This window comes from Diadema setosum, chromosome 8 (assembly GCF_964275005.1).
Source record: "Diadema setosum chromosome 8, eeDiaSeto1, whole genome shotgun sequence".
Lineage (NCBI taxonomy): Eukaryota > Metazoa > Echinodermata > Echinoidea > Diadematoida > Diadematidae > Diadema > Diadema setosum.
Genome location: NC_092692.1, coordinates 36,867,388 through 36,880,364, shown reverse-complemented (window position 1 = coordinate 36,880,364; position 12,977 = coordinate 36,867,388). Strand labels below are relative to the sequence as shown.

The window sequence follows — 12,977 nt, the reverse complement described above, 5'->3', positions numbered from 1 at the left end:
CAGAGCTCTGCTGACTAGGCTTCTTAGTCCATGGGCCAGGCCAGATATTGGTACCACCTGAGGTGGCAAAACCTTTTTGGTGTCATTTTGTGTGTCGGGCATAGATATGCTTATCAAACTATGATAGCATTTCCAAATGAGTAGCTTAGTCATAATAAATGAATTTTTAACCAATTTGGTCTCGTTGTTATATCTCTATACTTCTGAATCGAGACTAACTGCTGTACAAAGAAGAGCACTGTCTTCTGTATGTTCACAGGTGTTCTGTTGTAAACACGGTGCTCTTGGCCTTTATTCAAGGCAGCGAAGGGAATATCCAAAGGTTATGATGTCCACAGCGCTTAGTCTTTATTCAAGACGGCGAAGGGAATATCCAAAGCTTATGATACAGTGTATATCCCTTTATCTAAAAGCAACAACAACAACAAAAGCAATTCCTCGTGAATTTTACAATTTTTTGTAATTATTTTTTCAATAACTTTTCAATTATTTATCATTCTCCGGTGAAAACGATACGGTGAAAACGCTAATGCCACGCCAATGTCGCTTTATTTCCGTCTAACAATGAGAGATAATGCAAAAACAATGTACCGGTACACTACAATACATTATGATTAATAGTATTGTAAATGAACAAAGTGATTTTTGTTTAAAACTGATGTATTTGTTGAGAGGGTAGTATAAAAACAGTGTAGATAATCCCTTTTTATTAGGAACTTTAGATATGATAACGGTACATTGGTCTAGATAAAGACTAAGCGCACCGCGTGACAGCTGTGGACATCATAACCCTTTGGATATTCCCTTCGCTGCCTTGAATAAAGACCAAGAGCACCGCGTTTACAACAGAACACCTGCGGACATACAGAAGACAGTGCCCTTCTTTGTATAGCGGTTAGTTTCGATTCAGAAGTATAGGGATATAAAAACGAGACCAAATTGGTTAAAAATTCATTTATTATGACTAAGCTACTCATTTGGAAATGCTATCATAGCTTGATAAGTATATCTATGCCCGACAAACAAAATGACACCAAAAAGGTTTTGCCACCTCAGGTGGTACCAATAACCCATTTTTCTGGTCTTGGCCCATGGACTATCTGGACTCTTGCTCCAAGGCACATGAATGCTTGTAATTCATCATGGATTGCCCTGGGCACTGCTATATATAGTCTGAATTCATGGTAAAGGGTAAAATGCATGCACATGAAAAGTAAGCACATGTTTTCATGCGCTTGCATACACTACATTTCAGGATGAATAAAGACTAGCTGTGATAGTGGAATTTCTCATGAATATGTAATACAACATTCATTAATACGTCGCAAAATTGACGTTAAGTTTACGTCACTAATACCCCAGTCTACTATCAGGGTTGGGCCAACGCAGCATTCAAAGTAGAAAAACGGTTGGTATTTCAACATTGGTCTGACATTATACCAATGTCGGTCCAACTTCAGGCTTTGTCTGTTTGGCCACTGTTGACCCGTCGAGACGGCCGAAATTACATTGTGCCAACGCCATGTTTTTGACGTTGTGCCAATGTACACGCATGATGTTGTACCAACCTTGGGGCAACGCAGCATTCAAAGTGAAAATGATTGATACAACGTTGGCCTGACATTGTACCAATGTATCGCAGAATGGGCCAGGGAAATTCCAAAGTGTGCCCCAAAAATCATTTTGAGCAATTTAGACTTTTCATATTTTGACATGCACTGTTGAAACTTGAAAGACAATACTTTGAAGAATATTCAGTAAAATATTCAACTTAGGTATGTATATTAAAGGGGTACATTTCCTACCTCAAGCAGTAAAATACAGCATACAAAGTGTCACTACCTTAATAGATACGTTATTTCTACGTGTAATTTTCAAGACATCGATCTACAATTGCTCCCATATCTTCCTCGCAGTTATTTCACTGTAAAAGCCTAATATGTGAATATCACATTCATTGTAGATATACACAGTGTATTGACAATTAGGCTTATTACTCATGGTTTAGCGTATCCATTAGAAACGTGTAGATTTCCAGTCAATTTCATATTACCACCAAATCTGGTGTCTCATCTTCTAGTTGGTACCAGAATTGGCTGCCACCTTTGGTCACTTTTAAAGCCGACATTCCTTGATAGTCCTTGAAATGGCACAATTTCAACGGTTTACAGCCCGATCACTGATAGACAGAAAGTTCGATAGACCAAAGATGATATAGGCCTACAGTTAGCGTGTTTACAATTTACCTTTAGATTCATATTGTTCAAATGGGATGGAACGCAGGAGCGAAGGGTAGAGTTTGAGAAACGCTTCGATTTGGAAAAACGCATTTTCGCTCTATGGAAAATCTAACTTTTTGAATTCCTCAGGAGCTAAATGAGAAAGAGGAAAGTGAAACCTTTTTAAGACAAACGACTGGGTTTCGTCTCACCTCCCTGGTTTCAGTAATTGTTGTCTGGGTGGATTTCCGAAAAGTACCCCCTCTACTGAAGATTTATAGGGAAGGAGCAAGCCTTCCCTCCAACCCAGGAGTGGAGGGTCAAGGTATGGGATGCTCTCTTGCGCTCAGGAGCCTACCTCGCTTTGGATGTTGAGTCGATGGGTAGCGTTATAGCCAAGAGCGGAATCCGCCTTTTATATTCTCTTGAGAGATTTTCAGGAAATTTGGAGAAATCCCACTTTCAGTTTCTTGGGTAACTTCGTTCGGTTTAGACTTCGCTCCGTTTTAAATAGAAGACGTTTCTGCTTTCTTTGGCGAATCTCGCTTGATAAAGTTTTTCATAAAGTTGAGTAGTTTATTGTCGATATACGTGCACAACAGTGGAATAGTGTACGAGCCACTAACAGAGTACTTAACAAACTTGCTCTTCATGTCTTTCATGAACAAAGATAGTGCAGGTGGGACTGATAAGGAAGCGATCGGCTGGCTGCTAGTCACTTCCAGCGAAACATCGCTGGCACTGGCACTGGCACTGGCACTGCTAAAATTGCAGGCGACCATGTATAAAAAGTGTTTATGATACGGTGATGCAACTTGTGCGAATGCGCTTGGCTACAGCTTATATTGTCTCCTTTCTCAAATTACAGGAATTTAATAGATGGTTGGTGGTAACAGTAGTACACTTGTAGTTCTTCTTTCTCACATCCATTTTGTAGGCAGTTATGCAGAAGATTGGCGCAATTTCACCATAATCTTGAAAAAAAAAAGTTGTAGGAGCTCTCCTAAAATAAGTTACCGCAATTAAGTCTGGTCTGCCCTTAACTCTGTTTTTAAAATGGGACTGTTATCTTTCATCGAAATCGAAATAGGCCTAAATGTTTACTATGACATCAGTAAAATATTTAAAGTTAACTTTCTTCGGCTACGTACGTGATGGGACTGCATCACATGATGGCATATTATTGATTGAATGAAGAGTTAGCCGAATGTTGCGGGTTTGTTCACTGTCCACTTTTAATTGCTAAACTTTCAGCCTTTTCAGTGTTCTTCTTGAGGAATTAAAATACAAGCTACAAAATGCAACCATTCGCAAGAAACAGAACTGCGATATAATCCGAGTGAACTGAAAATAGCAATGTATCTTATAACAGTAACACAAACACGATATTGTAAAAATATGCAATAATGCAGTCTCTAATTATCTTTAATAAAGTCAAAATGTTAATTCAAAGAAAAAAAAAAGTTCGGCAAGTTAAAGGATTGAATGAAGTATAACCAAACAGACTAGTTACCTGGACTTGTAGCAGTGGAAAGGAATTGGATTTCGTGGTGCAGTGTTTTGTGTTCCTCAGGCGAATGAAAAGGGCCGGGTTTTCGGCTGCGGGAGAGTGTAACGGGGTTGATGAACGACAGAACGTTGATGGCGCGAAGGATCTAGCGGTTACGTTGACCCTCAATTAGGTACAACCATCAAGTTTTACATAACTCTTTTGCATTCACATGGAAAAGCCATATGTGTGTGATACACGTGCACCCATCCACACTCAAATACCGACACGCATCATATGCATGCTGATCTACAATGTATGTGTAAATTCTCAGGGAGGAAGGCCTCGAGCCGCGGTTATTAAGTTTGCTTTTTCCTCCCTGATGGCAACCAGCGATATGCACTTAGGATCTTCACAATCTTTATATCATGTAATATGATTTTCTGTTTGTACTCTGTCAGCTTGTATTTTATGTCGAACTGTCAAATAGATAATAATAATAATAATAATAATAATAATAGTAATAATAATAATAATAGTAAATGCATAAACACAGTACAAACACACCTTTGCATACAAACATAACATGATTATCCATTATGACCCTGAACCTCAAAACCACCGAATGATCGCCAGACCTTGAATTTTTACTTGAGGGAAGATTCTGAAAGAGCATCCTCTATAAGTTTTCAAATGATAGGTCCTATATAACTCGATACAAATGGACTTTCCTAACCTATCTAATGGAAAGAAACTACATACTCTGTAAAATGTGTACTGAGAAAAAGAAGCGTTGGGGTATGGAGGTGAGGGTCCTATTCAAGCTCTTTGTAATCTCATCATCAAGCCGGACTATGTGCAATGAATGGGTTAATATACAGGATGTAAAATTCCATGGGCAACACCAATGGAGTTATTATCAGATATTTAGCTAAAAGTAAGCATACACTGTAAACATATTCTAATCATGACGACTACCAACCTTCAAAGCTGTACAATGATTATTCTTTCAAAAGTTATTAGAGTTGAAGGTTAAGAAATGAAAAGGGATCTCTAAGATATATGCTATCACACTTTTCCACAAAAACTGTTATGGAAAAACTGCTAACCTATTAATTTCTACAACTTCGAACAAGTTTTACGACAAAATTCACACATATGGTTTGCAAAAACATAAAAAGTATGTTTTTTTTTAGCTATTAATATTGGGACAAAAATAACATTCCTCAAAATTAAGAAAGGGGTCCGCAAATTTCGCTTTGTGCTTTGACCTACCGTACCAAAATCAGATCGATACCGCCCTTCAATTTAAAAATTGTATTGAAGCTCAATGGTTGGACGGGGCGTCGCCATGTGACGTCTACGTGTACGTAGGCACGTTCGCTAGGCAGCGCATGTGTCTTTTTAGAGAACTTTTACCATAGTTTGAGCACCCCTTACAATGAATTTTTTCCTCCTAAAAAGAAAAAGGTAAAGAAATATCACTGACTTGCATGTGAGCATTTATCTACGTGACCGAAACACGCTGTTATGTTGCACGATATACAGTACCTTTGAAATGGTGGTGTCCACCACGTAATTGTTGACATCCTCTTTCAAAAAAGGAAATCGACTAAATACCTCTTTGTTTTGGAGAAAGTAAACGGTGGGCTTTCCATGCCGCTTTGCTTTCTTTGTGCGGAGAAATGATGCACATAACTCCCGATACATCTTATTACACACATTCAATTATACACGGCTTGTACATGTATATAGTTACCATGTTTCTACGGGCGTTTTAATCCGAGTTCAGACAGACATACATTCACCAACTCCATCGCCTATCATGTTAAATTGCTCTTCTGACGAAAAGACTTCGTTACCATTCTTGGCGTAGTGCTTTCGAAGTGACGAGTCATGTCGATTTACACACTCTTTTTTTAAATCCAATCTGGCACATGTTCTCAAACAAGGACATGGGATGTCGGTGTGTAGCGACATCAATTTATTGGATGAACTTCTCCGACTCTCTCAATAAGTCGGTATAAGCAATGCATACAGTGCTTCAAGGGGAAAATAATGCTGTCCATTGAATAAAATGTTTGCCACCATGTGGCAAGATGACACATCAATAGTATAGATTGGCAATATAAAACCATTTTCTATGGAGTAATTGGACATCGAGCAGTGTGGCTGAAAAAAAAAATTGGGAAGACTTTAAAGGCATAATGTACCATTTGCAGATGAAACTAAAACCCAGATTTAGTGCTTCAATATAGTTCAAAAATGTAAGTACGGGATAGAAACAACCAATGTAAAAATTTGAATCAGTATACTTTATGTGAAGTATTATCAAATATACAAAATGTGAACAATAGTTATAATGAAAATGTTTCTAGACTAAACCGTCTACAGGTATGGTTTATTGAGAAAAATAGTGATATCTTCTTAATTTTTCATGTTTTTAGGCTTCATAGCAAAGCTTTTACTTGGTAGGATGTTTTGTGATACAACGGACCTAGACATATGTAGGTAGGTAGGTATTTATTTCCGTTAAAAACGTGGCGCCATGGCACAACTGGTCTTCCATGGGGTCCAGTTATGTAGTAATTAAACAGGCATTTACAATATGCAAAGAAATAGAATGATGCATAGGGATAAAATTGGAAAGAGAATGAAAAAAAAAAAGAAAAGTACAGAGCTTACGGTTACAACAAACATACATGACATCACTTAATCAAACATTACATAACAGAAGAGAACAAGTAAATCCGGCTATCCTGTCACAACAACAACAACAACAACAACAACAACAAAACCATTGCATATCCTTAGAAAAACATTCAAATTTAAGGCTGATCGAGCAGCCGGCGGTAGGTTATTGTACATAAATGGCGCTCGATATTTAAATGATCTTTTGAGAAATTCAGTGTAGGGTTCGTATAAACTAAGTTTGTTTCCGAAACGCAGAGAATAAGGGTGAGAGAGATAATCGAAAGATTTAGACAAGTATTCTAGGGGTCAATTACCATGGAGTGTTCTAAACATACATGTCATCGGGTGTTTGTTTCTTCTTTCTACCAAAGTGTCCCATCCAGTGCATTGTGACTCTCGAGGTTAGAAACATGAGATTCCCGTTTTATCTGGAATATTAACCGGCCAGCCCTATTTTGTAGTTTCTGTAATCTATCAATATGCAGTTTACAAGTAGAGCCATAAACAACATCGCCATAATCAAAACGTGGTAAAATAACAGCGTTATAAATTAACTTCAATATAGATTTATTTAAGACACCTCGCAATCTACCCAAGTAGCTTATCATTTTCCCATTTTTTTTTCACCATATTGTCAATATTGACGTCCCATTTTATCTGTTCATCACAAATAACACCCAAGTATTTAACATGGTTGGTTCCTATTAACATACAAACAGTTTATCACAATTTACACTGAGTTTATTAGCATTCATCCAGTGAGATGGACGCAGTAAATTATTATTCAAAGCAATTTCAATATTGTGTACAAATGAATAAAAAAAAATAAAGAACAGTATCATCTGCATATAACTTCAGATTACATATTTAGTAAATGATAAATAATAAATTGCTACACTGAAGTAACTTCGAAACCAATCATTGGAAGAGTTTCTTATTATACCGACACTTCGAAGTTTTTTTCAAAAGAATCAAATGGTTCACAGTATCAAATGCCTTCTTAAGGTCGAAAAACACTGCACCAGTGTACTGGTGATTATCCATGGCCTATAACCAGTCGTCTGTGACTTTAATGAGTGTAGAAGTGGTCGAGTGCTTCGGCCGAAAACCAGATTGTTCTCGACATAAGATGCTATGTTCACGCAGATAGCCGAGCAATCGTTGAACGACTGGTTCTAATATCTTCGACACACAAGACAATATTGAAATTGGCCTAAAATTTCCTGGAGAAGATTAATTTTATCACCACTTTTATAGATAGGAACAACTTTGGCAAATTTCCAATGATTAGGAAATTTTCCATCATTCAATGTCTTATTTATCTGATATGTAAGAGAAGGGGCAATTTCAATATCACTTAATCTTAAAACGAAGGCTGAAATGCCATCCAGACCAGTTGATTTGGTATTTTTCAAATTTCTGATTAATCTAATTGTTTCTTCTAAAGATACTGATGAGAAGTTAAACCTGCTATTGAGAGATGTTTCTTTATCGGAAGGATGGTGGACATGTGGATTTTGATCAGCTAAAACTGTTCCCACTGTCAGCATAGAATGAATTACATTCATCAGCTGTTTCCATACTCTTATTCGTTTCACGGATTTTACAAGAGAATGATTTTTACCATCAGAAATAACAGACTTCAAAATTTTCCACATTTGTGCAGGATCAACTTTTATATTTGAGAATTTAACATTATAATTTCGCCTTGCCTTTCGTATTTCAAAAGTGACCTTATTTCGGAGCTTTCTATACTGTGACATAAGATCATCATCCTTTTTCATATAAGCTTTATGCTTCAATCTATCCCTTTCTTTCATTAATTTATATATATATCTGAATTCAACAATGCTTTTTTATGCCGGGATTTTACTCTTTTTGTGTTTAAACAGGCATGTGTTTAGTAATAATTTCCATATAGAGATTATGCCATTTTCCCACTGCAGCAATATTTTCATAATCTCTTATTTTTTTCCCATGGTTGATTTAGAAGCTCATTTTTAAATTGATTAGTGTCAAAATCCTTATTATTTCCTGAACTTAATCACACAGGGAGGAGCAATTAGTTTGGATCGTAAAACTAATCGAGTGATTACTGAGTCCACTGTGGATAACTCCATGTTTACAGTTGCTCAGCATATGGTCGACAAGAGTAGCAGATTGACTAGTAATTCTCGTTGGTTCATTTGTGTTCATCTGTTCAAATGCATAAATATTATTTATTTCAGCATGTGCTTTAGTTTGGGAAGAAGGTACCTTAGTTAATATGTCACAATTAATGTCACCCATCAGTATTACAGCCATCTTCAAACCATCAGAATACTGTAAACATCCATCATACATCTCAAATACATCCATTACAGCATTTGTGAGGCAATAAAATATACCAAAGTCAGATAAAATTCACAGTTAAGTTCAAAATCCCGTCAAGTCAGGGTTTTACATGAGGATAGCGATATGCATATGTCGAAGCCAGGTGTTTATATTGCACAATATAGGTGACAGTGTTTTAGGCGACGAAGCGACGTAGCGAAAGACTTAAAAAACACGTCCGTTCATGCCGAGCGCCAAACGAGGTGATAAACTAATGCATCAAGTGCGATATACAGAACATTTTTTTAATCACTTCTCCCAATGGTAAAAAGTACTTTTAAGATGATTGATTGAGGGAAGCACAAGGTGTAGCAGTATAAAATGAAAAACAGGTATAGACAGAAAGTATAAAGTAAGAAACAAACACGAAAAAAAAAAGCAATACACACGCAGACAGAAGGAAGCTCCACATGGTTTGTGGACAATTTCCGGCATCGTCAACTTTTCGTTTTCCTACGATTGAACTCAAGGCTTCTTTGGGTTGTCATGTTCATGATCCTGTACTCATAGCACAACCACTGAAATTGGAATAAGAAATTTAAAGGCTCTCAAATAAATTAAAAATGGGAATTAAGTGAGTTAACTTGATTTAATTTGATTCAGCTGACGTTAAATCAAATTGGGAAAGAAAAAAAAGAAGAAGAAAGAAAATACAGCCTTTATTTCGGGCAACTAACATATCTCTTTCCCTCCGAAGATTTTAGTATCCAGAACAGGACACCAGAAAAAAAAAAAGTTACAGTCAAGCTCTGGTTATGCATTTATTCGGGATTCCACGTCTCGGGATATATTTTGGACCGTCCCCGTGTCATTTTATACGATGCCACTGTCAACCGCCTAACAGCCCAATTTGTGTGTTTGATTATTATGAACAATTGATTTCATTTATTGACTCTTTTGGCCGAAATGTTATTGTTATGGGAGATGTCAATTGCGATATTATGAAAGATCCAATAAGCAATGAAACTAAGCATCTTAATCAAATAAACATTATTTATTCTTTAACTCAGATTAATACAAGAGAGTATACAAGATGTTCCGATGTTGCAGTTAGTTTAATCGATCATATGATGACAAACTCTCACGATATGGTCAAGTCCATGATGTTATACATTCAGGGATAAGTGATCACTCAATTTGTTATTTGATTTGGAATTATAATGTCTGTATTAAAGCCCCTGAGATAGTATCTTACAGAAAATGAAAAATTTTGATGAAAACTCATTTCTTGATCAATTACGATCGCAACCATGGCATAATGTGTACGATAAAGACAACATGGAGGAAGCCGTTAAAGAATGGGAAGAATTATTAATGGAAGTTATAAACAATCATATGCCTATTCGGCACAAACGTGTAAAGAACAGATTCTGTCCTTGGATGTCTCCAGAGATCATTGAATTGATCAAAGATCGGGACAAACAGAAAAATAAAGCACATAAAGTAAAGATTGAATTGTTAAAGACGCAAGAGGAGTCTACGAAAATCGAGCTGAAAAGAAAACATGAGGAACTTTGGAATAAATATAGGAAATCACGAAATCATGTTACATTTAAAACACGGAGATGTAAACGATCTTACTTTTCAGATAAATTAGCTTCGGCAAAGACATCTGGTGAAATGTGGAATATGTTAAGATCTCTTCTCCCACATCGTTCCCCAACAGTTCTCAACATGATAAATCTAATAGTGACAGATCAGAAGCCAATGTTTTTAAGCAATATTTTGCAAATATTGGGTCAGAACTAGCATCGAATATTCCATCTGTTTCCCCTTCGTCTCAGGCCTCGTATCACGTTGACTCCTCTAACTCTTCCATGCAAACTTCTCCCAAGTTCCCTTTTACCAAACTGTTTCTGAAGATGAAGTTAATCTTATAAGAAGCATGGAAAACAAGAAGTCTGTTGGTGTAGATGGAACTGTTAAAAATTTCTGCTCCTGTCATGGTCCCTTGTCTTACTTACCTTTTTAATAAGTCACTGTCAGAAGGCGATTTTCCATTACGCTGGAAACAGGCAAAAGTTATTCCTTTGCATAAATCAGGTGATAAAACATTACCTTGTAATTATCGTCCAATTGCAATTTTATCTTCTGTCTCAAAAATCCTCGAGAAGATTGTAGGCAAGCAATTCTCAGAGTTTTTAAAACATAGTAATATACTTTCGGAGAAACAATCAGGGTTCAGGCAAAAGCACTCAACTGTGACAGCTCTTGCACGCGTTTCCGACGATTGGTTAAACGCGTCTGACAATGGTCAATACACAGGAGCAGTTCTTATTGACATGAAAAAAGCATTTGATACGGTTGACATCAATATTCTATTAAAGAAACTTATGGGTGCTGGTGCGCAAGGAAATAGTTTTGCCTGGTTTGAAAGTTATTTGTCCAATCGTCAAATATGTACTTATTTTTGTTCTGAAATGTCTGAGTTTGTTGATGTCAATTACGGCGTACCTCAAGGTTCAATCCTTGGACCACTATTGTTCACCCTTTATATAGTGGAATTTATTTTCGCTAGCGAGCGCATACCTCTTCCTTCTGTTGCGCATTTTTTTTGTTGCGTAATATTGTTCGCATTCTCCTCCTCGCCTGCTTATATATTCTCCTAGTTAGCCTTTCAGGCTTCATTCTCGGTCGAGCATTCCACCATCACTCATCAGTCTGCGCTCTCCTCATCGTTTCGAGTCAGCTTACGTACCATGGACGGCGACACCGTCCCGTCGAACCTCGACATCCTACAAGCCATCAACGCCATACAGAAGAGAGTCGACCTCGCCTGCAAACACCAGTCATCGGACCTTCCCGTCTTTAAGAGCGAAGGCAACAAGCAGCAATTTGAGCACACTGCCAAAGTTGCTAATCTCATTGAATCCGCTCTTTCTTCTCTCGAAGAGGTCGACCCAAGCTCCGCCGTCCAGCACCTCAAGCAGGCGCTCACAGAGCTACATCAGCGCCAGAAGCTCATCAAAATAGCCGACCGTTCCCCCCTCGGCTGGTTGACAGTTAAGGAGTATGTCGCAGACGAGCTCGCAGACGATTCGGGGGACGAGAAGCGTTTACGGAAGGCAGAGAAGGCAGCCGCCACCAAGAAAACAGAGTCCACCAAGAAAGCAGCCAGGGCACAGGCCCGGCCACGCCCATATCCACGTCCTCGGGCTCTTCCGTACTCTTCTGCTCCTTGCGGCTACGCTTCCTTTCGTCGCTACACACCAGGGCCCTTCACCCCCGCATTCCGAGCAGAGAACCGCATTTGTTTCCAATGCGGTATCACAGGCCACGTTCGCACCAACTGCCCCTCCCTCAGAGCCAGCAGACAGGCCTTCCGCCAGCTTCCCGGAGCCGGATCCCTCGTCGGTCCACCAGGAACCTCCAGCTAGACACTGGGAGCATGCTGAGCCAGATCTCCAGACACCACTTCCCCCAGGAGTGAAAGCTAGATTGAAACAATGTTTTTCATTTTGGGAGCAAGAACTTAAAGCCAGCAAATTTATTCTTGATTTGGTAAAGGACGGGTATAAAATTCCTTTTGAGACGATTCCTCCCCCTTTTTGTGCCAAGAACAATCGTTCTAGTTTAAAGCACCCCGACTTTGTTGAGTCGGCAATCTCCGATTTGTTAAGAAAGAAGTGCATTGTCGAAGTTGACACCCGCCCAACGTGTTGTAATCCTTTAACTGTTTCCGAAGGCAAAAAGTTACGCCTGGTTTTAGATTTGCGACATCCAAACAAATTTGTCAAGAAAATCAAATTCAAATACGAAGATTTACCTCATATCACTCAAGCTTTAGATAAAGATCAGTTTTATTTTTCATTTGATTTTGAATCCGGGTATCATCACTTAGACATATTCCCTCAACACCAGCAATACTTGGGTTTTTCATGGAAACACGCAGATTCCACGTTGAGATATTATAAATTCACTGTACTACCATTCGGCCTTTCTTCCGCATCCTATATTTTTACTAAATTGACCAGACCTCTAGTCTATCAATGGCGCTCGCAAGGTATTTCGTCCTTCATATACATCGATGATGGGCTTATTATTTCTCCCTCGCTCGGCGTGGCCAGTCTCAACGTGGCCATAGTCCGCGATACAGTTGTTCGCAGCGGCTTTGTTTTCAGCGAGAAAAAATGCATTTGGCAACCTTCTCAAAGCATTTGCTATCTTGGTTTCATCATTGATTCTAAAACGGAACAGTTTTA

At 38.3% G+C, this 12,977-nt stretch overlaps 1 protein-coding gene across 1 annotated transcript; it reads left to right on the top strand.

Annotated features, from left to right (window-relative positions):
* Window positions 1–11,474: 11,474 nt before the first annotated feature.
* LOC140232232 (uncharacterized) lies at window positions 11,475–12,152 on the top strand. The gene has a single exon (XM_072312366.1). It carries the CDS (start codon window positions 11,475–11,477, stop codon window positions 12,150–12,152), a length of 678 nt encoding a protein of 225 aa, XP_072168467.1.
* Window positions 12,153–12,977: the final 825 nt, after the last annotated feature.

Bases quoted from the DNA above. Each gene is read 5' to 3' on its own strand.
- LOC140232232 (XM_072312366.1), top strand. From the start codon at position 11,475: ATGGACGGCGACACCGTCCCGTCGAACCTCGACATCCTACAAGCCATC.